The sequence below is a fragment of the Podospora pseudocomata genome, chromosome 3 (assembly GCF_035222375.1).
Source record: "Podospora pseudocomata strain CBS 415.72m chromosome 3, whole genome shotgun sequence".
Taxonomy (NCBI): Eukaryota; Fungi; Ascomycota; class Sordariomycetes; order Sordariales; family Podosporaceae; genus Podospora; species Podospora pseudocomata.
This window is the reverse complement of record NC_085887.1, coordinates 2,009,229-2,032,712: the sequence shown is the minus strand read 5'-3', so window position 1 is coordinate 2,032,712 and position 23,484 is coordinate 2,009,229. Positions and strand designations below refer to the sequence as shown.

Sequence of the window (23,484 nt, the reverse complement as noted above, 5' to 3'; positions counted from 1 at the left end):
GCTCTTACACTGAGCTCATCGCTCTTTCACCTCGCTACTTTTTTCGACTTCTATTTCAGGCTTCTTTTAAAACCAACCTCAAGTGAAGATGACTCTACGATGGAGCTTTCTTTGCCTTCGGTTGAAACCAGACCCCTCAAGCTTATTACTTGAAAAGGAATATCTCTTCTGCCTTGTCTTTCGACGGCAACAAGCCTTCAAGATGCGCCTATTACAGATTATCAGCCTCATCTTATCCGAGCTTCAACCTCCAAACAAATATTGAAACATGCTGTCACGGCAAATCCCGGTATCTCCATGAAAAAAAGCTTTCCAGTTTATATACCACATCAAAATACTTCTCAAACCTCTTCTTTCCTAATATTTCATGATTCCAGTTGTTCTCGTCGTGATCAAAAGCCCCTTCAGCCCGCCCAGACTTTATGCTTGACTGCACAGTCCCACTTATCTGATTTTCATCCTCAATTGACCGCTTAATCCACATCAGCCACTCACTCACTTCCAGTCATACATCCCAACAAACACCCTTTTATTTTTGTTTTGCGATCTGGAGAGTCAAAATCTCATAGGAAAATTTCTCATCTAAAAGACCAAACTCACAAAAATACCAACTGACCAATAGAAACCCGAAAAAAATGTCAGACTCCGAACCAGATCTTGAACTCCTCGAGCTCCTCCGCCAACACATCGCCGGTAAACCACAAGTTGCCGCTGAGCCTGACACGGGCGTCCTCGAATCAGCCGAATATGTCTACAACAACTCCATCGACGTAGCCCTCGACATGCGGTCATGCAAAAACGCCGCCAGAGCCATCTACTCTCAGATGCAAACAAAGTCTTACTCACCGGCCACCTGGGCGGCACACGAGCTTCACCCTCACCCATCAAAGGGTGACAAGCCAGAGGATGTGGTGGCCTTTATCTTCACCATGGATCTTTTGAACTTTTGTTTTTGGAGTGAGAGGGGTGAAGAAGAGAGGTTTTCCATCGAGTACAAGGGGAGGAGATGGACAGGGTATTGGAGTTTGGTGGCTGCTTTACAGAGGGCGTTGGAGGAGGGTATGTCTTTTCCATCTCTCTCTTATATATATACCACTACACCACGAGACTAACACCATCCACCCCAGGCATCCCCATAACAGACCCTCACTTCTGGCAAAACGAAGAAGAACTCACCCTCTCCACCCTCAAACACGTCTTCCGCTCCGCCACCTCGGAGGAAATGCCCCTCCTCGCCGCCCGTCTCTCCTGTCTCCGTGAAGCCGGCCAGATCCTCTACGAGAAATTCTCCTGCCACCCCCTCCACCTCGTAACCTCCTCCAACAACTCCGCCGCTCGCCTGGTCAACACCCTCGCCTCCAACTTTTCCTGCTTCAACGACACCCACTCCCCCCCTTCCTTCCCCCGCAAGAAACCCATCCGCCTCCTCAAACGCGCCCAGATCCTCGTCGCCGATCTCTGGGCTTGCTTCGAGGGCCAAGGCCCCTACGGCAAATTTTACGACATTGACAAGATAACCATGTTTGCCGACTACCGCATCCCGCAGATGCTCAACCAGCTCGGCTGCATCCAGTACAGCCCACCCCTCGAAACCGCCGTGCAGCTCAAACGTGACATCCCCTCGGGTAGCAACTGGGAGATCCAGCTCCGGGCGTGCAGTATCTGGTGTGTGGAGTTGATACGGAGGGAGATATTGAGAGAAAATCCAGGGGCGAGGGTGAATGCGATTTTGATTGATTTCTTCCTCTATGATACCATCAAGGAGATGGAGAACGAGGGGAGGGAGAGGGCGCCGCATCATCGGACGAGGAGTATCTGGTATTAAAAACTTTTCATAGACCAAAGGAGAGCGCCCCAGGTGTTGATAGAATATAGAATAGAGCGAAATTATGTTGCTCGTTCTGTTTGCGATGACCTGTATCTGTGATGTCAAGCTATGTAAAAAGTACATGTAATCAGCAAGGTGCATATCCAGCAAGGATGCGTAGCAACTCGATTATGTTGGCACAAATTCTCCTCCCCTGATAACATCTCCCTTCCAAATCCTGCCCTTGTTTCCCTGTTGTGATCCCCTTCCCCCGAAAGCAGTTCCCCAACTCCAAAACTCCATGTCATTTCGCATATTCCCCCCCTCCTGTTGAAATTTACTCCCTCTCCCCAATCGCAGTACTACTCAACAACTGATCCAAATGCGCCTTCTCCTCCCCCCTCCCCTCCTTGACAATCACCGCCAGCACCTCAATCGGCGGGTTGAGCCCCAGCCTCTCCGCCCTCTGCCACCTCTCGAGTCGTGTAATCCCCACACATGGCTATATTATCACCTCGTCAGCACCCATCCCTTTCCCTTAGACAATTTCCGAAAACTTACCCCAAACTGACTGCTAACGTCAAAATACCTCAAAACCTTCTCCCCCGTCCCCAACCCAGTCCCATGCTTCTTGTGAACTTCCTTCGCCAGCCTCGAGTCTTCAATCCCCTTCCAGTAACGATTAATCGCCGCCTGCGAAACCTTTGCCGCGTTGACCTCTGCCGGCGAAAGTTCTTGTTCAGGAGCTGGCTCGGAGGAGGGGGGAGGGGAGGGGGTGGCTGTTCTTGTGATGGCTTCCTCAAGCTTGACAGCCTTGTCTTTTTGATTGGAGCGGGAGGGGAGCGGTTTGGTGATTTTGTTGGAGAAGTTCAGCTTGGATTGGCTGGCGGCCTTGGTTGTCGCTCGGGTGGAGCGGCGGGGTGGCATGGTTGCTGTTTTTATTTGGGGTGATGAGAGAGTCGTGAGAAAGCTGAGAAGATAGGTGTGGTGTGGTTGGGTCAAGGTGAGTGAGAAGAGGTCGGTGAGTGACGTCAGCGGGAGGGATGTCTTGGGTGAATTTGGCGATAGTAGGCGCAACAGATATGTATTCTGGTTATCGCTATGGTCGCAAAATCGCGAAATACCAGTAACTGTGGTCTTGAGCGAAAAAGTCGGAGTAATTTTGTGCGTTTTCGTCGTTTGTGTTGAATTGGCTGCTTTGCAGCTCTTGAGGCAGGAGACGGGAGGCTCTGTGGAGGAGGGGCTGGGGAAGGCGCCTTCCCAGCCAGTCATTTGTCGCTCGGCGCACCACTCCTTGTTCGCGAAACTGGGGCGTGGTCACGTGAGCCCTCACGATTCCAAGCTGTTCTTCCGTTCTTTTGAGGATTTGATGATTGATGTGGATGAAGAACACCTTTGATCTTATTGAAGATTGGGAGTCCTTAAAGAGTTGATGTCGCTGCCTAAAGACCCATTGTGGAAATGGTTGGAACCGCCGAACTTTCCTTGCTGGAGAATGGACGATTCGCAACTGAACTCCATTTTCCGGGCATCTTCAACCCTCCTCCCCAACAACACCCCCCTGTTGCTGAGCCCACCAGATCTCCAACTCCTTCACCATCCCTTTACACCACCCCAACCCTCGTCCCTCCACCCACCACCTCCCACCCCCCTTGGGCTTGTCACTCGCATACTTCTTCAAGCTACCCCCATCAAACTTGTGATTCTTGACACCCAGCAAAAGGTAGACCTCGCCTAGCTTCGGCTCAAACCCGGCTGGCTCCAAGAATACTGTCAAGTGTATGTGCCTATGTGGTGTACTCTGATCAATGACGCTAGCCTGCCTTTGAACAAAGGGAGGATACGGACACGATTCTGTTTCTCCGAGTTGGGTGACAACAACGAGAACGTTGATCATCCAGTTTTGTTTGTAGGGTAAATATGGGATTTGGCTGAGGGGTGTGAGCTTTAGGGGTTGAGTCGGATCGCTGGCAAGCCAGGGAAGCGGTTTCGGTGTGGTGTTTTCCTGGGGTTTGATAGGCGGCCGAGGCTGAGGTGTTCTAGGAGTTAATATCTGGCGAGAGGGGGGAGGCAACTGGACTTGTGGATGTTGAATCGATTGCTGCTTGAACACCGGTGGTCGCTGTGGCGTCGTGGTGTTATTAACGCTTGTGCCGGTGTATGCGGTAGCCATGACCCTCCTCTGGGTAGCCCTCTCGGTCGATATCACCATCTGTTCAAAACCATCATCATCATAGTCCGACTCAGAGGTGCAACCCTCATCTTCCTCCTCCTTCTTCGCCTCTTCTTCCCACTCCCGCTCAACAGCCTGCTTTTCCTGCTCGACAACCTCAGCCTCCAGCTCCTCTCTGCTCCCCTCCTCCCTCCTCCTCTCCTCCTCCTCCGTCTCCCTCTCCCTCTCCCTCCTAACCTCCATCTCCCTGACCCTCCTCTCCAACCCAAACAACCTTTCCCCCCCCGTTCCCCCCTCTCTCAGCCCCCCGACATCCTTAACCTCCCTGCCCTCCTCCCTCAAAACCCCCAAATACCCCTCATCCCACCCCACAATCCTCAAATCCCCAATCACCAGCACCCTCTCCCCCTCGATCTCAACCACCTCAAACTTATCCAACCTGACATACCCCCCCTCAAAAACCTTCCCCCCCTCCACAACCCAGTGCATAACCCCCTTCACAAACCCCTGAATCACCAGCTTCCCATCCCCCAACAGCAACCTCACCATCTTCCCCGCCCCACCAACCACCCTCACCGTGTCGATCCCCTCCACAAGAAACACCGACCCCTGAACGCAATACTTTGTCCTCAGGATGTCTTCTATCAGCGGTTTGACCTCCTCCTGAATGGGAGTTTCCCGGTCGAGGGAAACGATCCCTTTGTCAACCTTTTTGGGTGGTGGCATTGTTGGAAGGAGTGAGACAAGAAAAAAGAAAAAAAGACACACGTTAGAGGGTATCAACAAAAAGGAATAAAAACTCCAGACTTCATTAATGATTGAAAACTAGTTGATGGCAAGCTACATTCTCAGAAGTGAGTTGTCGATTTTTAAGTTCTTGGTCCGCAGTAATTGGTCGCGTCTAAACGCGTCAGTGGCGATTGGAGCTATAAACCCTAACCCAGCTACAACCAACCCACCAACAGCCGGACTCTTGATGGCCAGTTCAAACGGACAACGGACACCGATCATCAACTCAAGACAGTCCGGTTTCGAATACACATTCATAACATCTCATCTGTATTCTCCGTCAGGTATCGAAACTAGCTCTCTATTAATTTGTGGAGGGCCCGGGGTAATTAAAAGAAGAAAAGGAAAAAAAAGTTGCAAAGATGCGAAAGAGCTTCGGATAATAAAAAGAAAATAGGATAATAAGAAGAGTCCAGTCCACCGGAATAACTGCCAACAAGACGACATAAAACACCAGACGGCCAAACCGCAATCACATATGCGCCTCGCTATTTTCCCTCCCCACAACCCTCGCTGCTCCGCCCCCCCGTTCTCGTTTCGATGTTGTAAGAGCTTTTTCTGCGTTTCTGGTGGCACTGCACTGTTCTGCCGGGATATCAAAAGGTCTGTCATGGTCATATGTTGTAGGCGACGAATAAACACTACTATAAGTGTAAGTGTGTGTGTGTATGTATGCATGATTGAGGCTCGGTTGTCTTAGTAGCCGTTCATGGTCATTCTTTGCGAGCTGCGGCTCATCTCGCGGTCAGCAGCCGGGCTGATGGGTCTGCTGCCGTGGCCCTGGGCACTGGGGTCCTTGAGGGCCAAGAGCTGCTTGGCGCGGAAGGTCTCGTAGTGAATTTGAGATGTCGTCTCGATGAGGTCCTGGAGGTGGGTGCGGAGGAGGAAATTTCGGAGGTAGACAAACTCGCAGTGGGTCTCGTCCTCAACGTTGATCACTCCCCACCGGTTCTGGCGGCCGCGGACTTGCTTGTTGTTGACGATGATTGACTTCTCGGAACCGACGACGGCGAAAGGAATCAAGCTCTGAAAATCATGTTAGCCAAGACCTAATAGTGACCCAAAATTATTAACTCACCTTAATCTGGCTGTTGACAGCACGCTCCTCGTCGTCAAATTCCTCGTTGTCATAGGGGTACATCTTGAGGTTGTGGAAAGCAAACTCCTCCTTGATGCGCTCCTTGAAAGCCATGCGCTCCTCCAAAGTCAGGGAATCGGACTTGGCGATGACGGGAACGACGTTGACAACATCAGAGAGCTTCTTGAGCACGACAATATCGATGGGCTTAAGGGAGTGACCCGATGGCTGGATGAAGAACAAGCAGCAGTGGATGCGCGTGTCCTGAATGTAGCGCTCACGCTGGGCAGTGAGTTCCTTGCGGAGGTAGGCCGAGTGCTGGTCCTTGATGTACTTGACGATAGGGTCCCAGCACCTGTCGTTGTTGATGAGGTCGCCATAACCGGGGGTATCGACAATGTTGAGTCTGAGGCGGACGCCGTTCTCCTCGATGATGTGCGAAACGGACTGGATCTCGGTGGTGGAGCGAATGGTCTCGTCAGGGAGCAACCTGCCCTTGGACTCGATGAGGTGCGAGGCGAAGATGGTGTTGATCAAGGTCGACTTGCCGAGACCCGTCTGGCCTGCATTGCACGAGACACGTCAATCCCAGCTCGCGAACGGGAGGAGTGGAGAATGGAAAGTGTTAGTTGAGAGAAGCAGACTGACCGACGCAGATGACGTTGAACTGGAAGCCACGCTTGAGCAACTTGCGCTCGATCTGGGACGTGATGCTGTCGAAACCAACGTGGCTCTGGGGGTAGATGGTGGCAGCAGGCATGGCGGCCATTGTGGCGGTAGGTTATAACTGGCTGAAGACGGGAGACGGGAGACACGCTATGGAGCTATTCCAAAAAGCAGACAGGGGCAAAGCACCGGGAAATAGAGGCGCTCACGGGGGATATGGAGAGGTGAAGATGGAGTGTATCGACGAGAGTTGCTGTCGGGTTGAGGTTTCGAATGGTTGGGGGATTTTCGTGGTAGCACCGTGGACCTTTCCTGCCGGCAGCGTGTGCCAAACAATAATTTCCGTCCAAGGGGTCGCTCGCCAGCTGGGGAAAGGGGGACGGGTCATAGCCGGCACCTGATTGGCCTGGTGGAGCTGCTGCCCCAGGCACAACCTCAATTGGGTTTAGAGGGTCTTAGCGCATTCTCCAGCGCTGCAGTGGCAGCTCAGAAGCAGGAGAGGGACCGTGCCATCCCGGCCCATTCTTTTTCAATGTCTCGAGTGGATTGAAGTGGTGGGACAATCCATCGCGAAGAGCACCGGCCGACAATATTTTTTGGGTCGACGACCGAGACCGACCCGACAGCGTCATCCACACCGCCACGGTACAGCCACGAGAGGAGGACATATCGGAATATTGAGAGGGAAAGGAAGGCATTGGTCGATTTCAGACGAGTTACTTTGGCGGTACAATCGAGTTCGAAATTCAAGAATATCACCAAGCAAAAATGGCAATGGCGGCACCAGCGATGAGGATGGCTTCCTCGGCCTCTTTCCTCCCCAGACTCCTCCCACCAACAGCCTTCGCGGCATCAAGGGTCCAGGTTCTTGTACGACAACTCTCGCTCCCCCTGTTTCCCAACCTCAACATCGCCATCCCAGTAGGCATCTCGCTCGGTCTTCCATCACTACCAGAAGTCTTGGAGGGGATTTGGGAGGGTATTCTCAAGGCTGTACCAAAGAAGAAGACATCGCACATGAAGAAGAGACACAGACAAATGGCCGGCAAGGCTATCAAGGATGTAACGGCGCTTTGCGTCTGCCCGGCGTGTGGTGGGATGAAGCGTATGCATTATGTCTGCCCTACCTGCGCATCAAGTAAGGAAATTCTGCTCAGGAGCGATTCCATATAAGCTGACTGTTTCTTCAGGACTCAGGGGGTTTCTGCACCAGGAGGCCAAGGCCAAGGAGGAGGCTCAAGCCGAGGAAGAGGTCAAGGCTAAGACCAAATAAATGGCTGAATAAGAACGGGAGGAGGTGCTGTTGGGCTGAGGTCAGGGGTCAGTGTTGAAGTTGTCAGGCGTAGGAAATACCAACTCTTCAAGCTTGTGGACAGGACGTGGAAAGAATGTCCTGGACGCACATGTATATGTCTGTACTTAACAGAGTGTAGTGCTGTGACGAGCAACAGCACGCACGTGTATTCTAAAGGGGCTCTTGTGCCTATAAGGGTGGCTATCGACAACTGCCCTGGAAAATGAAAAAAACCAAAATAGCACATTCAAAGTGAATACTCCAAAAATCACTAGTAGTAGTCCAATGTGGATTTCTAGATTTATATGCTGCATTCTTCCAGCCCACTCACTGCCTGCCGCAGTGACGTCTCCAAGAACAGCTACCCCACCATAAACCTTCCCAGGGCAGCTGCTCAACCGCCAGCAAGTCGCATCGGATCCCATTCTTGATCTCTCCAACAAAACCCTTTCTCAAAATCGCATGATTTCATGGATAGGTGACAATGGTATGTCTCTCGTGTCGTGCTTGTTTGTCAATCACGTACTAACATACTCTCCAGTCTAAACAATATCTTACCGCCCACACGGTCGACCAAGGTAGGCGAGCAATCGCAATTCGCCCCGCCATCTTCCTTGATAGCTAACACCAGTTCCCCTCACAGCCCACCCGGCCGACATCTTCTCCCTCGCACCCACCCCCTCAAGCCTCATCTCCTCCTCAGGCTCCTCCTCCCTCCGCATCCACGACACCACCGCCCCAACCTACCCCCTCGCCCAAACCATCCCCAACGCCCACAAACTCGGCTGCCACCACCTCACCACCGCCCGCGGCCCCCAAACAGGCAACATCTTTGCCTCGGTCGGCTTCGGCGGCGATGTCAAGATCTGGCGGTTGAACCCCGATAGAAAAGAATACGAACTCCAATGGGAGATTCCAACCGTTTCCGACAACGGCAAGGGGGACGTCTGGGCGATTGCGCTGAGCGCTGACGAGAACTTTTTGGCGTGCACCACTAGTGATGGGAGAATCCACGTCTGGGACTTGACAGCGAAGGAGAAGATACAGACGTACGAGACCGGGGGTGGGAGAGGAGCTGCCGGGGGAGGGGGCAGTTTTGCGATGGCGGTGGATTTGAGTAGGGATGGGAGGCTGACGGCGTCGGGGCATGAGAATGGGGGGGTGTATGTCTTTAATAATGATGCGGGGAGGATGGTTTATTCGCTTTCTGGTGGGTTCATCTTTCACTTTGTTTTGAGGGACAAAAGCTGACAGAGGGATAGGTCTCGCCAAACCGGTACGAACCGTAGCCTTCTCACCCGGCTGCAAGAGGCTGGCTGCTGCCGGCAACGCCGGTATCATCGCTCTCTATGACATGGAGCATGGAGAGCACGTCGCGAACTTGAGCGCGCCGGGCAACAGGCCGTCGTGGATCACATCACTCGACTGGAACGATACGGGAGACTACCTCCTCAGTGGGCAGCTGGATGGCAAGGTCAAGGTCTGGGATGTCGCAAGGGGGGCTTGTGTGGCTACGCACAGCGAGACGGACAAGGCTTTGTGGTGTGTACGCTGGTTGCCACCGACCGAACGTGCGCTTGGGCCTGGGATGGGTAAAGGAGAGAGGTTTTGCGCGGCGGGTGCTAGTCGGAGTTTGAGTTTCTATCGGGAGGCTACGGGTATCTAAAGGAGTCTAAAAAGGGGTGTTTTGGAGCATTGCTAGCAGGATATATTTGCTTGATGGTCGGAGAGGCACTCTGATAGATGACAAGATATGGTTATTCACGTCGTCGTTGTCACTGACCTGGCGATATATGTCATGGCATATCTCGTGAAAGTCATCATGTGCTTATTCTCTGGACCAAGCTCAACTCCAGCTCGTCGACCAAACCATTATCCTCCTTTCTCTGGCCACTACCCCCTCCCTCACGCCCATCTTACCTCCTCTCCCCCTTTCCCTTCCTGATCCTACCAGAACCCCGGAATAACCGCCCACTTCTTCCCCACCTTCTCCTCCCCGAATTTCTCAACATACCAGGCCTTCCCCCTCACCGCTCTGGGCAACATTGACGCAACCTCATTGAACAAGAAGCACCTCGCCGGCACACACCCGTACCCCGCCGCAGTCCAATACCCAAACCACTCGACCCACTCGACAAAGTAATGCGGATACAACATGTACTTGAACAAGCCCGCCTTGGGAACCTCATAATGCCTGCTCACATCCCCCCTCTTCACCCTGCCTTCTTTAACCAGCCTATCCTGGCGATGGTTCTCCCTCCTCCTTATCTCCCTCAGCTCATCATCATGATAGTAATTCGCCGCCAGCCCCACGTAAAAAATCGCGATGCCAACGCTGAACTGCAGTGTTCCAAACGGCAAGAGGTTATCCCATTCTTCTTGGGAGGTTGGTCCGTACCCGCCTAGCCAGGACCCGAGCATGAGCCCGTTGATGACTTGGAAGGAGAAGGCCGAGGCCCAGATGGAGAGGTGCATTGGTGCCATGGATGGTTGGAGGAAGGGGAAGAGGATGGCGCGGTAGGAGTAGTGGATTACGAAGAGGCCGGCGAGGACGGAGTTTTGCCAGGGGAGGTCGGTGACGGAAAGCTGCGGGGGGAGACGAAAGAAGGTGTAGAGGAGGGTGAGGAAGCCGGGGGATTCCATTGTTAGCCAGGCTAGACGGCCGGGCAGGTTGAGCGGGGAGGGGAGGGAGGTTTTGCCCATGCCGTACCAGGTTGTTGCCCATTGGAGGGAGGCGAACTGGAAGTGTTAGTTGGGGGCGGATTGGAGAGGGGAGGGAGGGGGGAAACGTACGGCAGGGAACCACTTCCACAAGGAGAGGATGAGGTCGTAGTTTTCGCGGGTGGGGGGGTACCAGTTTGGTATGAGACCCAATGTTGAGGTGGCCATTTTGATGGGTTTGTATTCCTTCCTGGTTTGTTTCGTATAAAGTGTTGTCGAATGGTGAGAACTTAAGGTGAGGTGAAGATATCACGGGCTGTGGTGTGGTGTTTCTTTGCTGACAGCTCCCCGCAATGTAACTCTCCTACTGTGCCACACTTCGCACCTCTTTAAATCAAGCCAAAAAAAAAAGATCAGAGGGAGGATCAGAAAAGAAGAGGCACAGCAACCATCTATTAAACTCAAGTTCCCCTCTTTGGCAGCTCCCAAAGGCAGTTGCATCTCGCTACCAGACGCCTGTCTCGACCAATGATGTCAGCGAAAACCTCCCCTAATATTGATCACCAACAACAGCCACGGCAACTAGAATCTGCAGGGGTGCAAGCATCGGGTTCCGCTGCTCTGATTGGCCAGCGGGCAATTATCCCATCTCAACACCAACATCAGATCACGATGGTTTTTGTCATACGGAACCATGCAGGTACTCTGTGTGACTTGGTTGTTGTGGCCATTTACATGAAAATGTCGTAAATGATGAATTTGTCTACTCATCTGCTACTCTCCAGCAGTTCTTTCTCAACAATCTCAACCAACACTCACAAAACGCAAAACTAATGTGTCCACTCATCAGCCTCAAACCTCCAAACATCACAATTGGACAACACCAAACAGTATCTAATAGTTCCAGACGAACACTCTTCACCACATGAGCCACTAAAAATCCAAAGCGCCACATCGTCATATATACTATAGTAAGGTCCCTTCCTCGAGTCCACTCCTTCCATTACCCCAATAATCTACCCTCCACCACATGAAGCTCGGTATTTTCTCGTGTACTGTGATCACCACTCTCATCTCACTATAACCATACCCATCGCCAAAACTTATCAACTCATGAATCTGAACCCATCCCAAAAATCCCAGCCGATATACCACGCCCATCAGCAAAGCCGAAAAGCAGCTTCTTGAAACAAAACACTCTACATCACCACACACTTCTCCCTCTCCTCTACCACCCCAGGCCGTCCATTAGCAGGCACAACTGGAACCCCCTGCCTCAACCCTTGTCTCCCCGGTCCAGCACCTCCAGCTCCCGGATACCCATGACTCCCACTCGGCGCCCTCCCCCCAGCACTTCCGCCCGTTCTAGGGGCATTATTAACCCTCGGCGAGGGTTGAGAAGCGCCCGTACTTGGCCTTTGCGTTCCCCCGGGAGTAGACGCTGGCTGTGACGTCGCCGCGGTTGGGCTACTAGCGGGGTGTGCCGGATGACCAGTCGGCGGCTCGTACGCCGCCTGTTGAGATGCTTGCTCATAACTAGGAGGAGCATCATCCAACCCAGCCTCCGGGTCTCTATTCGCCGCGGCCGCCGGCTGAACAGGCGGAATCAGCGATCTAACTGTTTGCGTGGATGGCCGAGGACGATTGGGCGTAGCACTGTTGTTCGAGGAAGCTACTGTAGGAGTGGATGAAGTGACGCGGACTCCGCTTGGGGCACGACGGCCGGTGTTGGCGGTACCCGAGGATCCCAACGAGCTCGTACTACGAGACGCAGCGTGGCTGCCTCCTCGGCCTGAGCCGGCCCCACCACGGCTGTTATGCGCTTGAGCTGCCCGTCCCTGCTGTTCAATGTACTGCTCTGACAACCTGGCTTCTCTACGACGGCGGTCTTCCTCTTGACGATGACGGTTGTCCTCTTCCTCTTGGAGTTGGAGGGCCATGGCAAAGTCTCGGTCCTCTTGTTCGGTTGTTGGCGAGGTTGGGGCCTCACTAGAACTGCTTCGGCCACCACGGCCCTGTTCTCTGCTTCGTCTGTTGCCAGAGCTGGAGGCCACATCAGCCCAGCTGCCAGACCCTTGAGTTCTAGCAGCGGGCGTCGATGAAGTATGTGAAGCGCCACCTACAACACGGAAGTCTCCTGAAAAGAACTCGGCCTTTTCGCCGGTGGTGTCGACGAGAGATTCCCACACAACCTCGGCGTGACCTGCATATCCTGCATCGGTAACCAGCGTGAGAAGCTCCAGCGTCTGAGGATGTCGGTACAGAGTGGCGAAATGATCGTTTCTGAACAAGATAGCAACTGATCCTGGCTTCATCGACTTCTTGATAACCTCCAAACCAAAGTTGGTAAGCTGCGTGGCAGAGCTGTGCAAAAACGACTTGATCGAAAGAATGTCTTGGTACAGTTGCTGCTCCTCTTCGGTCAACCCCTCGTGGTGGTGGCTGCTACTTAGTTTATCGTCTAGCTCCTCTTCCCGGAAAAGCAGATTCTGGACATCTTCATAGGAAGTCGCCTGCCGCGCAAAGGATTGGTAAAAAATATCGTCCGGACGAGGCAGCCAGCCGTGAATCAGCGGTATCGAAAAGGTCGAGTACAGTGTCATCTCCTTGGTATGCTCAAAAGTTCCAGGTATAGACATCTCGCCGCGTTGACTCGGGTGAATGTGAGTAAGTGACGTCCTCTTGAAAGATTGCAAGATAGACTCTGTTGGAATAAACCGAGGATTGACGTTCATGCCAGTGTGCAGTCCTTGGAGGAAGCTGTAAAGTTGGGTGATATCCGGTAAGGGAACATTTGGATCAAGACGCCTCTCGGACATTAACTCATCGAACACAGCATCAAGTAGCAAACCCAGGCTGACTTGTTCTCGTGTCTTTAGCGTATCAACCAGCGCCGTGTTCTTATCAGCCGGCGTGGTAAGTGTAAGGGCGTTGACAAGAGCAACAAGAGGGCAGGGGCCGTTGGCATTCTGAACAAGAATAGGCGTCGATCTCGGGTTTTTGGCAGCCGTTATATCAAACCAGTTGATGTTCTTGATGTGGTATGTTTCGTTCTTGTCCACAGGACGGGGAGGTTGTGGCGGCGGTTGCTCGCTTGATGTTCGTCGAGGAAGCTCTGTTCGTGGTGGAAGTTCAGTCCTTGCAGGAAGTTCAGGAGCTTTCCCCTGAGGCGGCGGTTGGTCTTTCGTTACGGGCGCTGCTACCTGTTGTGAGGTGCTCGGCTGGGGAGTATCCTTTTCTTCATCAAAGTCTTCCCATGTATCCCTTCTCCGAGGTGGGCTTGGCTTAGAATTAGAGGGACTTTGTTGGACATTGGGCTGACTAGAGCGAGGAGGATCCACGTCTATCAAATTCCACTCGTCGTCTGAACCGCCCTTATCAGGAACAGCGGGCACGGCGGCTGTACCATTCCCCTTGTTGACAGTGCCAAGGTCATCCCAGGCGTGGGAATCACCAAGAACCTCGTCCTCCTCCGCTGTGAACCCTAACTGGATGTTAGGGGGCTTGTCCCTTTCGTTCTCCCAGCCCGCGGAGCCCTCCTCCGAAGGGAGTGACAAGAGCCTGGGTGGCGTAGATGTCGATGGGCGCGGTGTCTCCGAGCCCTTCCAGCCGTCCTCCATCCCTGGCGACGGCTCTGGTAACTGATACGACGGCCGTTGGCCAAGTGCGCTGTTGTCGCTAAGCGCTGGTTGCCACGGGTTCTTGGTCGTATCTCCAACGGCTAGGTCTGAAAATGCCCCAGTCAGGGATTCTGGGAGAGGAGTGGTGGAGGATGTTGACGCAGGATTCGCAGATCCATCCTGGTTATGCATCTTTCTTTTGAATGGGTTGGTCTCTCGACTGGACGGCCCGCCAGCGGGCCTGAGGATGGTCGGCACCCGTGTGACATCCAACCCCGCGTCTGTCCTCTCCGCCACTTTTCCCAGAGATCCAGTGTTGTCCATTCGATGGCTGCTTCCGGGCCTCAAAACTGTCGGGACTCGATCGAGGTTGGAAGAGCTATTATTATTAGCCCAGACATTCTCCTCCTCCAAGCCCGCATAGTTGCCAGCAGCCTGGCCTGGCTGGTGCGAGTTCAACATGTCTTGTGCAGCGTCGGTGTTTTGATTTTGGTTTATGTCGTTCGAGGTATCGTCCCAGAATCCACCAGTGGATTCAAAGGGCGGTAATACGAATTCTTGTTGTGCATCGGGCTTTGGTTCTGGCGATCGAGCATGTGATGGTACGGCGGGGTCGAATGTCGCATTTGGAGGAAGCGGTTTTCGAGAAACCATCTTGGAGGTGGATGGAACGGTGTGGGTGGCTGGTCTTCCGAAGCGGACTGGGAGTAACACGCTCGGTGTCCTTGAACTGTAAGATATTGTGGTTTTGTGAATGGCAACCTTGAAGGGTATCAACGGATAAGTCGGGATCCAGAGGCAGCCTGGTCCCACAGCAAGTGCGCTCGCTCAGTTGTGCGAGACGATGTGGGCAGTGGCAACAAATGGATGGTCTTGTGCGCAAGAAGAATTGATATATACGATAGGGAATCGGTTGTGGATGGATGTATAAAGTAAACTGAACACCAGTTCGCAGGGCTCAGCGTTCGAGGGAAGCTTGTCGTCGGGGAGGTGGGAGAACCGTCGCGACCACTTGCGTCATTGCAATTGGAGTTGAGCCAAGGATGGAGCTTGTGACAGCGCCGCCGAGGGGCACTCAGCTCAGTATCACAGGCCTCGAGTGTATAAATCAGAGCAAAAAGACTACAGGAGTATATAATACCGCTATTCAACATATAAGAATTCGAAGGTGGCCTTTTGCAATGCTCTCAAAAAGTCATCTCCAGCCACCCACTTCTTCAGTCCCGATGTTGAAGAAAGCCACGCCAGCCACGGGGAGCTCCAAAGTGCGGGGGGCGAACTGTGAGCAGGGTTATTGATGCAGTTGGAGAAGGCCTCGTCATCCTCCAAGGCAGCCAACATTGAACAACCCAAGTTGGCAAAATCTTGCGCGTCCCTGTGCATCCCGTCGGTAAAATGCCTCTTCAAATGCCACATATATGTTTCTCGTTCATGGTAGGGTTCAACAAAGTCTCATCAAAATTACAATAATTACATATAATACATCGAAACCGTAATTACCAAAAATCAAGAAACCTACAACCCTCTCAACCCTCACTCATCCTCTACTCCTCATCATCCTCATCGTCCTCATCCTCGGCATAAGCAACATGCCAAGCAACCAACACCCAATCCGCTCCCGCAGTCTGCCTCCAACTGCTGCTTCCACTCGCCGAAATCTCCCTGATGCCTCCCTTCCGGCTCTGCTTGTATAAACTCAACTTGTACACCGTCGAAACAGCCATCAACCCCGCCTCAACCACAAGCGGGCCTCCGTCATGGAACCGGAATCCAGTAAACTTCCCAGCATTCTCCAGTAGATCGCTGATACTCGGCTCCGACTCCTTGTTCACCGGCTTGGAAGAGTGATCGGGGTGAAAGATAGGGTTGACCATCACGCAGTCATCGGCGATGTACTCCTTGGCCTGTTCTGGGTCGTCGCAGATGGCTCTCCAAAGAAGAGTCTCCATCTCGTGGGCGGCGGCATAGTTGCGCTTGGAGATGGTATCGAGGCGCTGGTTCTTGTTCTCTGAAAGGACGAGAGAGCCGTCGTGATAGCCCTTGGGTGCTTGAGCAGCGCCAATTTTGGGCTTCTCCTTTTGGTCGTTGGTGAGGCCTAGGACGGTAGGCATTGTGGCGTTGTTGATCAGAAATAGGGGTAAGGGTTAGGTATGTTTGTGTAAATTGACTTGCTTGCAGCAGGTTGTATCGATCGTGATATGCTTATTGGCACCGCAGCTTCGTATATTGCTGAACCAGTGAACAGGAAAGATGGAACGGTCCAGCTGCAGCGGACAAAAGGGGGAAAACCTGACTTATATCATTATTTCTACCTGTGACCCAATCCTGCCCAGAAAACAGGAAATTTAACCATCCTCTCTCGCTTTGCAGGCATCGCTTGTCGTTGTGCAGCGCCTGGTCGGCGCGTTTCACAAGCTGTCTTGTTGCTTGTGGTCCTTGGAGCGAGCTGTGTTGTGTCATACCCCCTGACGTCACTGCTGGTCACCCACACCACACACAGCCGAACCACCACCCTCTCCGGACCGAGCCATGCACAAAGCTCCATGCAACAGCCAACCTATGAAACTTGGTTGCAACATGCAGGGACGAACAAGAGAGATCGCCGTCGAACACGCGGCACTGCCCTCGAGCATGAATCTATTTCCAGGTCTGTCCACATCTTGGAAGACCCTGCAGACCCTTGGATCGGCCTTCCAATGTGACGATATCTTCATATATTTCTCTTGGCTAGTGCCCTATACGAGCTCTTCCCGTCAGAGTGGCTGGACACCATTATTGTCATTTGCAACGTCTCGTGGTCTTCCCAGCAGGCATTTGGATCAGCCATGGTGTAGAAAACGAAGAATTATTATTAGGTGTAAAAACGAAGGAGGATAATGTAGGCCAATACAAAATCAAACGAGAGGCAGAAGAAGAACAAGAAAGATCAACACCTACCTACCCAAATTATTACCTTCTCATATGCCGCTGATATACTATTTTCAACCCCATCGTCAGTTCCATCCATCGCGAAGAAAGCGATAGTCACAGGACAGTCATTCACCCCAAGGTACTCCGGCGCCTTGATAGGATCACTCTTGAAAGGCCCAGGGAACGCAGTCGACACACAAATCCCATCCGTCGCAGCCTCAACAGCCAAAGCAGCCAGCGCGTTCTCCCTCGAGGCATCCGTCACACTAAACACAGGCAACGAACCCCAGAATCATTCAGGATACCCATTCTCATCCATTGGCGGGGCCTGAAGAAAATCAGTCCCCATGTTGTTGAAGACTGAGTTCCACTCATCAAACTGGCCATCACCCAGCTTATCCTGGCAGGCAATAGCGTTGCGGTAGACGTGTTCAATATTGATATCGTAGTTAGCAAACGAGTTCATAGCTGTATCTTCAATCTCGCGGGTGAGGTATAGATCCTTAGGGTCAACCCGGAGAATAAACCAGCATTCACCGTCGATATCAAGAGCACCGGCCTTGTTGCACCAGCGGTCTCGGCCTTCGCTGGAGGAGTCGCGCATGATGAAGGCCCTGATATCTTCTAAAAGACCAGAGATGAGGGACTTTTTCTGTTGGAATAGGCATGTCAGCAAATCAAACTTACGAAAAAGCCCTAAAGGGAACCTAGAACAAGACCAAGAACCTCCCAAAACCGCTGGTTAAGCTCCGTCTGCCCAACCTCCTCATCCAACAACCACCTCCCACCCCCAAAGAACTGCGCCACCGGGGAGGCGGTAACACATCAGGGTTAGCATCAAGATCAATCCCAATACCATTAGTGTTCTCATTCTCCCCAAACGATGCAATCGGCCCAATATCATGAAAGGTCAAGCTCTTACCATTGGGCTTCTCCTCACCGTTAAAGATTGTAAGACGCATATCCTCAATTGCCTCTGTGAAGAACCCAAAGACCTGAGCCAACCTAATCGCAACACCCACAGTCACTGACTCTGTATCTGGCTCCTCATCCTCAAGGCGCGTTGCCCCGACCATGTTTGTCACTCCCGCTCCCAAGTTAGTCAACCCAGCCAAAGTGGCGACTAAAAAGTCGCCACTTTGGCTGCTCTGGCACCTGTTAAGCCAAAGGTGCCAAAGAGGCCGGCTACACCCCTTATGGGAGAGGCAAGGCCGCCAATTGTTCCAAAGGCGGAGCTGATAATAGCCAGAATCACGCCTACATCTGGGCCGGATTCGAAGTTGAGGGACTCATAAACGAAATCCCGAACCATCTGGCCGATCTGAAGGGAGCTTTGGATGGTGGAGTCTTGGAGGGCTTCATGCATGTTATCCAGTGCCGAGTGAAAGTTGGAGGACGCTTGACGGGTTCAAAAGAACCCCGTGGGGGTTTATGTTGGACAGAGGGTGAGAGTGGGGTTTTTGCATTTGTCTCCTTGAGTTCGGCAGTCCCTGACGCCTTCTTGGTTGCCGGACCCGGTAGTGTTGCCATCCATGCGTTGGAGCCAGTTCTTTTGGCCTTGGGTTTTGAGGTAGCCGGTTCTATTTCGCTAAGTGTTGGACAACCTCGGGTGGCATTTCAGGGAAGAGTAGGAACTCACAGGAAGGCAGCCGCTCCGCTGTCTTTCCAAGTGTTGGCGCGGTCAGACTGCTGCACGGTGCAGGTTTCCTGAACGGATCTGTCGGTCAACCTGGCTTCGATTCCAGCAAGCTCTTGAGCTTGCTCGTCAGTGATAGGTGTGGGAGCTGGGGTGGGAGCTCCATAGCCACCACAACGCCTGAGGCCCTGTCCACGATTGCAATGGCTCAAATGCATGGATGAGCGACCGAAATTCAGGACCAGCCAAGCTTCGTACATTGTCAGCAAGGAGAAGCTCAAAGGTGCGTCATTGGGGAAATCGGCTGCCCTGTTAGGAAGACTGCGCTGTCTGAAAGACGATCATACTGTCAAGATTTTTGTACTGGCAATGGCCAGCAATCTGAAAAAGAGGAAATCGCTCTTTTAATCGCTGATAACTTACATGGCCGTAAGCTCACAACCGCAGCGGTCTGACATTTCTCTGCTTCATCGGTCTGACAAGCCTGTCTGGTGGGCCAGGCCAGGTGGTGTGACAACCCATCAGACATGGAGGAGGCGTGCCGGGTCGCCAAAGGTCAGCCAGAGAGGCAGTGACGACCTAGACTTGAAGAACCTCACGAGGCTGGCTTATGTAACGTTGTCGTTGTCACACATGCCAAGAGGTGCAACTGAAATTCAGGCAGCAACAACCAGGCAGAGACGGAGCGGGGCAAGAGGGCAGGAGTCAGTCAGACAAACCGCCAACCTTGCTTGCATTCACCTTTTACGGAGGCACCCGAACTTTCAAAACACCCTGGGATCAATCACAACGAATAGCTTCGGCATTCCACTTAGTACGGCAGGATCATCGCAAGCGGCCCTTCAACATGGCTAAAAGTCGCAAGACCAAAAGACAAGGAAAGACTACCAGACAAATTGGAGCGAGTGTGAGTATAATTTCGTCTCGATCTAAGCGATATGATATAGGGTTTGTCGTGGATTTAACAATTCCGAGATAGAAACGATCATGTTCGATATGTCAGAAAATCATCCTTGCTTTCACGCCTTCTAGAAGTAAGAAACGTCTCGAAGAGGTGTTGGGTACCTGGAAAGAGGTCATGGTGGACTCAAAATGCCAACAGCACAAGGACATTTTGCTCTTTCAAAATGGGCGGGCTCTTCGTTTCAGATTTCCAGTGCCGATTCCAGCAGACACACTTGTTAGACTTGTGCGTTACCACTGGGACGACAACCGGGAATGCAGAATAGAGGCCACGTTGGGGCAGACCGGTAATCTGGTTGACGGCACTTTGAGAAGCTACAGTTTTGTTCTCCTCCCTTCACACCCGAGCGACAATCTAGACAGATATGGAAGGCTTATACATGCACACTGGATCGATTCAAGTTTGTTTCGTCGTTGGAAAACCGATTGCGACCAACACCATCAGCACTGCAAGCCTTCCAGTGTGATATTACCAGCCCTTGCTTCCATCCGCCCAGCATGGCTGGTTGACATTGTGCGTCAATGTCTTGTTCCGGCTCAACTGACCGATAGTTATGTGTGTCTAAGCTATGTATGGGGCGGCGCCAAACAATTCACTACGGCAATGGACAATCTTGAGAGGCTGCAGCAACCAAATGCCCTCTCATTCGTGCCTTTGGCAAAAACAATCACCCACGCAATGGCTGTGGTTGAGATGGCTGGCGAAAAGTTTCTTTGGGTGGATGCTCTCTGTATTGTCCAGGATGATGACAAGCAGAAACACCAAGACGTCCAAAACATGTCCGGAATATATGCCAATGCTACATTCACGATAATTGCTCGCAGTGCAACGAATGCAGATAGTGGGCTGCCCGGGCTTTTTGGTATATCGCAACAACGTAAGGTTCAACAGCACACTTGGCGTCTCGGGCCTTCTTCGACCGTTATAAATATACAGCATAGAGACTGGAAAGATGATCAAAACAGGGGGGCGTGGTTTACCAGAGGATGGACATTTCAGGAAGAGTTGTTCTCCAGAAGACAATTGGTTCTTCGTGAACATGGCCCGGCCCATTGGACCTGTATGTCCGCCCAATGGCGAGAGGATATTAGGTTACCCGATATCACAATACAGATGCCGTCACCTAAACGATATCCCTATCAGCGCAGTATCTATCCGGAAATCCACAATGTTTTCCCCAACATCCCGAAACTAGCAGGAATCATCGAAAATTACAATAGGCGAAGTTTCACCCTACCAGAAGATTCTTTAAGAGCATTTTCTGGAATCGCAACAGCACTTCTCTCCTCGTTTCAGGGCGGACTAATTTCTGGACTCCCAGCAGACTTCTTCTATGCTGGACTTTTATGGTTCCCTTTCTCGAAAGACATTGTCCTTCGCTGGCCAGGAGGGATACCAAAAGCATCCTGTGTTCCGAGTTGGAGCTGGGCCGCATGGAAAGGCAGCTTGGATCTAAAGGTTTGGAGGGTAGCGGACACCTGGAGGCCAGTTGGAACGAATCTTAGGTCCTGGAGGGGAGAACAATGCTTCCACGAGAGAATTTTCCCCATAGTCGAGTGGTCCTATCACACCACAAGCGACGGTCCGGGAATTGAGATCAAGGACAGATTTTACGCCTTGAAGGAGAAATATTTTGATTCAGATAAGACGCGATGCCCTCCTGGGTGGACACGCCGTCCGTGGACGAGCTCCCGGGGTCCAAATTGGGTATATAACTACCACGACGAGTCCCGATCGCTGCGATGTCTCTTCCACCCGATTCACCTACAAGGGAAGGGCGATTCTGAAGTTCCTGGCATGACCATAGCCCCTTGGATATCTTGCTACACCCGTTCTGCAACCCTGCTTGCAGCGGAGGAACTGATAGATTCGGAGCCGGAGTACCTTGCACAATGTATAAGTTTACGTGACTCAATAGGCACCTGGGCAGGTTTTTTGACCCTGAATCCGGATCCACTTTCGCCGTCTGAGACATCTGATACGGTGAACTTGGGTTTGACTGGGAAATCTTTAACGTTGGTAGAGGTGGCTAGAGGAGAAATTTGGGAACCCACGGAGGTTCCTTTTTTCCACTATTTCAAAGATGCTAACCACCCCGAGAGACCTAAAGGGGCTCCATGGTACCAGTTTTATTGGGTGATGTGGGTAGAGTGGAGAGGCGACATTGCCTATCGGAGAGGACTGGGGCGAGTGGTGAAGAGTATATGGGAAGCACAGGACCGGAAGAAGATGCACTTGATGCTGGGGTAGGGTATGATCAACTGGGCCTGAAAGATCTAATTTCGTTGTCTCCAGATGTTTCTTTCTTTACAAGTAGTTTTATTTGTCGGGTGCTTCGATACTTCCTGTATGTGTTGATGCTTGGATCATACTCAGCGGTCAAGCTTTACGTATCTACTATCATCATATTACCTACCTAACTAGGCACTTCACAAATACCTATGAAGTCCACAAGTTCAAACATATTAACCAAGAATGTTCCTAACATACCACACCGCCCCTTGAACCACCACCATACAAATCAGCAGCCTTACCCAGTTGCATCGCCAACGTGACAACCCTCCTTCACCTGCCTTAGTCAGGCACCAAGGATACCGTACCTTTCTCTTGTTTCTAGGCTCTCGTACCGTCGCCTTCTATGCAGGAAAGTGGTCTCTTACATCTAGGCATTCCTACCGTAGACTTTCATGCATGAAATCGGTTCTTCTCGGTCAAACATCCAGGCTAGTCTCAGCCTTGGGTCACCTCGAACGTCTCCTATCCCCTCGGATCATAGCCGCGCAAAACAGATGTCCACCGTCCGATGCTCGCTACCAACAATCTGGAGAACGCAGGACAAGTGCATTGCAGCAAGATATCTCCGAAGCTAAGCGCGATCTCCTGTTTCTTGGTTTGAACCTCAAACCTCCAAAAGATCCATTTTTTTGTGCCTCTAAAGGCAAGTGGGTTGCTTCCAGAGAAAAAACCTCTAAGGGCAAGTGGGCTGATCCCTTGCCCTCATGTCACTTTATTTCCCACACGTTCCCGTGAACGGTGCCCCTAAGGGAAGGTGAACCGACAAAGACGTGTGTCAAACCCGCCCCCTTTCGCCATCGTCCCTGCCCCGTCCCTACATTGTACATCCAGCACATCCCCAGACCCAAGATCCAGATCTTTGGGTTCGGGTGCCAGATCTTTCAACACACCATGAATTAATAAAGGAAGATCCCGGGCTGTTCCCGTCAGCAACCTGCCAACAAACTCGGGAACAGCTGATCGACACCCACTTTTACCTCCAAGGGAAAGGAACATTTTCAAGAAGAGATAAAAGGGCAGGTAGTAGCCGCCAGTGAGTGGTTTGCATAGAATACTTCTAGAAGGGAAGGAAAAGAATGGTAATCAAAGCAGGTACGGCTCGTAACAGCACATCTTACTACCATCGAATAAGCACAGGGACCAAGATTCACATGATCTGTCTGGGTTGATATATTTTGGAAGGTTGCAGTTCCCCTTTGTTGGGTACGAGACAGCAACAGCATTTTAATTACCAACTTGCATCTGCAAATGTACAAGTCCGCTTTCCACCTCCCAGTTTCTCTCGCTCCTGCCACCTATCCGTAGAGGTGCGCAAAAGGGGCCAATGTCCAAGTAAGGAAGCCGTCAAGACAAAGCCAAGAACCTCCTCACCACGACATTCCATTCCTCCTTCCCAAAACTCGGCCGACATGTGACTCCATTTTTTTTCTCTCTCTCCTCACCGACATCTTTATCCAACAGTCCGAGATCAAGGATACGATTATACGAATTGCTTGGAGGCTCCAAAATCCCGAGTGATTGGTGATACTGCCATTGCTGGAATGCTAAATGGTCGCCCCCAAACACCGAAGGAGGGAGGGAGGAGTGGAGC

At 52.0% G+C, this 23,484-nt stretch overlaps 11 protein-coding genes across 11 annotated transcripts; 4 read left to right on the top strand and 7 right to left on the bottom strand.

The window, feature by feature from the left end:
- Nucleotides 1-54: 54 nt before the first annotated feature.
- On the top strand, nt 55-2,135 carry QC762_305800 (uncharacterized protein). Its single transcript, XM_062888874.1, has 2 exons — nt 55-1,059; nt 1,128-2,135. The coding sequence occupies exons 1-2, from the start codon at nt 636-638 to the stop codon at nt 1,823-1,825; spliced, it is 1,122 nt and encodes a 373-aa protein (XP_062744797.1). The 5' UTR covers nt 55-635; the 3' UTR covers nt 1,826-2,135.
- On the bottom strand, nt 1,862-3,079 carry QC762_305790 (uncharacterized protein; the record flags this gene model as incomplete). Its single annotated transcript, XM_062888873.1, has 2 exons — nt 1,862-2,309; nt 2,369-3,079. 2 exons carry the CDS (start codon nt 3,077-3,079, stop codon nt 2,145-2,147), a joined length of 876 nt encoding a protein of 291 aa, XP_062744796.1. The 3' UTR covers nt 1,862-2,144.
- Nucleotides 3,080-3,341: 262 nt separating this feature from the next.
- QC762_305770 (uncharacterized protein) lies at nt 3,342-4,706 on the bottom strand (the record flags this gene model as incomplete). Its single annotated transcript, XM_062888872.1, has 1 exon — nt 3,342-4,706. The coding sequence occupies one exon, from the start codon at nt 4,704-4,706 to the stop codon at nt 3,342-3,344; it is 1,365 nt and encodes a 454-aa protein (XP_062744795.1).
- Nucleotides 4,707-4,978: 272 nt separating this feature from the next.
- Nucleotides 4,979-7,346, bottom strand: CDC10 (cell division control protein). Its single transcript, XM_062888871.1, has 3 exons — nt 6,496-7,346; nt 5,848-6,410; nt 4,979-5,795 (listed from the first exon to the last, which is right to left on the bottom strand). The coding sequence occupies exons 1-3, from the start codon at nt 6,614-6,616 to the stop codon at nt 5,466-5,468; spliced, it is 1,014 nt and encodes a 337-aa protein (XP_062744794.1). The 5' UTR covers nt 6,617-7,346; the 3' UTR covers nt 4,979-5,465.
- On the top strand, nt 5,856-7,786 carry QC762_305750 (uncharacterized protein; the record flags this gene model as incomplete). Its single annotated transcript, XM_062888870.1, has 2 exons — nt 5,856-7,651; nt 7,704-7,786. The coding sequence occupies exons 1-2, from the start codon at nt 7,282-7,284 to the stop codon at nt 7,784-7,786; spliced, it is 453 nt and encodes a 150-aa protein (XP_062744793.1). The 5' UTR covers nt 5,856-7,281.
- An 84-nt stretch (nt 7,787-7,870) lies between these two features.
- QC762_305730 (uncharacterized protein) lies at nt 7,871-10,989 on the bottom strand. The gene is made up of 2 exons (XM_062888868.1): nt 10,601-10,989; nt 7,871-10,546 (listed from the first exon to the last, which is right to left on the bottom strand). Exons 1-2 carry the CDS (start codon nt 10,694-10,696, stop codon nt 9,755-9,757), a joined length of 888 nt encoding a protein of 295 aa, XP_062744791.1. The 5' UTR covers nt 10,697-10,989; the 3' UTR covers nt 7,871-9,754.
- rec14 (Ski complex subunit Rec14) lies at nt 8,909-9,574 on the top strand (the record flags this gene model as incomplete). The annotated part of the gene is made up of 2 exons (XM_062888869.1): nt 8,909-9,017; nt 9,070-9,574. The coding sequence occupies 2 exons, from the start codon at nt 8,909-8,911 to the stop codon at nt 9,471-9,473; spliced, it is 513 nt and encodes a 170-aa protein (XP_062744792.1). The 3' UTR covers nt 9,474-9,574.
- Nucleotides 10,990-11,667: 678 nt separating the features above from the next.
- On the bottom strand, nt 11,668-14,742 carry QC762_305720 (uncharacterized protein; the record flags this gene model as incomplete). Its single annotated transcript, XM_062888867.1, has 1 exon — nt 11,668-14,742. The coding sequence occupies one exon, from the start codon at nt 14,740-14,742 to the stop codon at nt 11,668-11,670; it is 3,075 nt and encodes a 1,024-aa protein (XP_062744790.1).
- Nucleotides 14,743-15,632: 890 nt separating this feature from the next.
- On the bottom strand, nt 15,633-16,199 carry QC762_305710 (uncharacterized protein; the record flags this gene model as incomplete). The annotated part of the gene is made up of 1 exon (XM_062888866.1): nt 15,633-16,199. One exon carries the CDS (start codon nt 16,197-16,199, stop codon nt 15,633-15,635), a length of 567 nt encoding a protein of 188 aa, XP_062744789.1.
- A 1,091-nt stretch (nt 16,200-17,290) lies between these two features.
- QC762_305705 (uncharacterized protein) lies at nt 17,291-18,364 on the bottom strand (the record flags this gene model as incomplete). Its single annotated transcript, XM_062888865.1, has 3 exons — nt 17,291-17,650; nt 17,718-18,082; nt 18,154-18,364. 3 exons carry the CDS (start codon nt 18,362-18,364, stop codon nt 17,291-17,293), a joined length of 936 nt encoding a protein of 311 aa, XP_062744788.1.
- Nucleotides 18,365-19,337: 973 nt separating this feature from the next.
- Nucleotides 19,338-21,848, top strand: QC762_305700 (uncharacterized protein; the record flags this gene model as incomplete). The annotated part of the gene is made up of 2 exons (XM_062888864.1): nt 19,338-19,541; nt 19,614-21,848. The coding sequence occupies exons 1-2, from the start codon at nt 19,482-19,484 to the stop codon at nt 21,846-21,848; spliced, it is 2,295 nt and encodes a 764-aa protein (XP_062744787.1). The 5' UTR covers nt 19,338-19,481.
- Between the last annotated feature and the right edge of the window lie 1,636 nt (nt 21,849-23,484).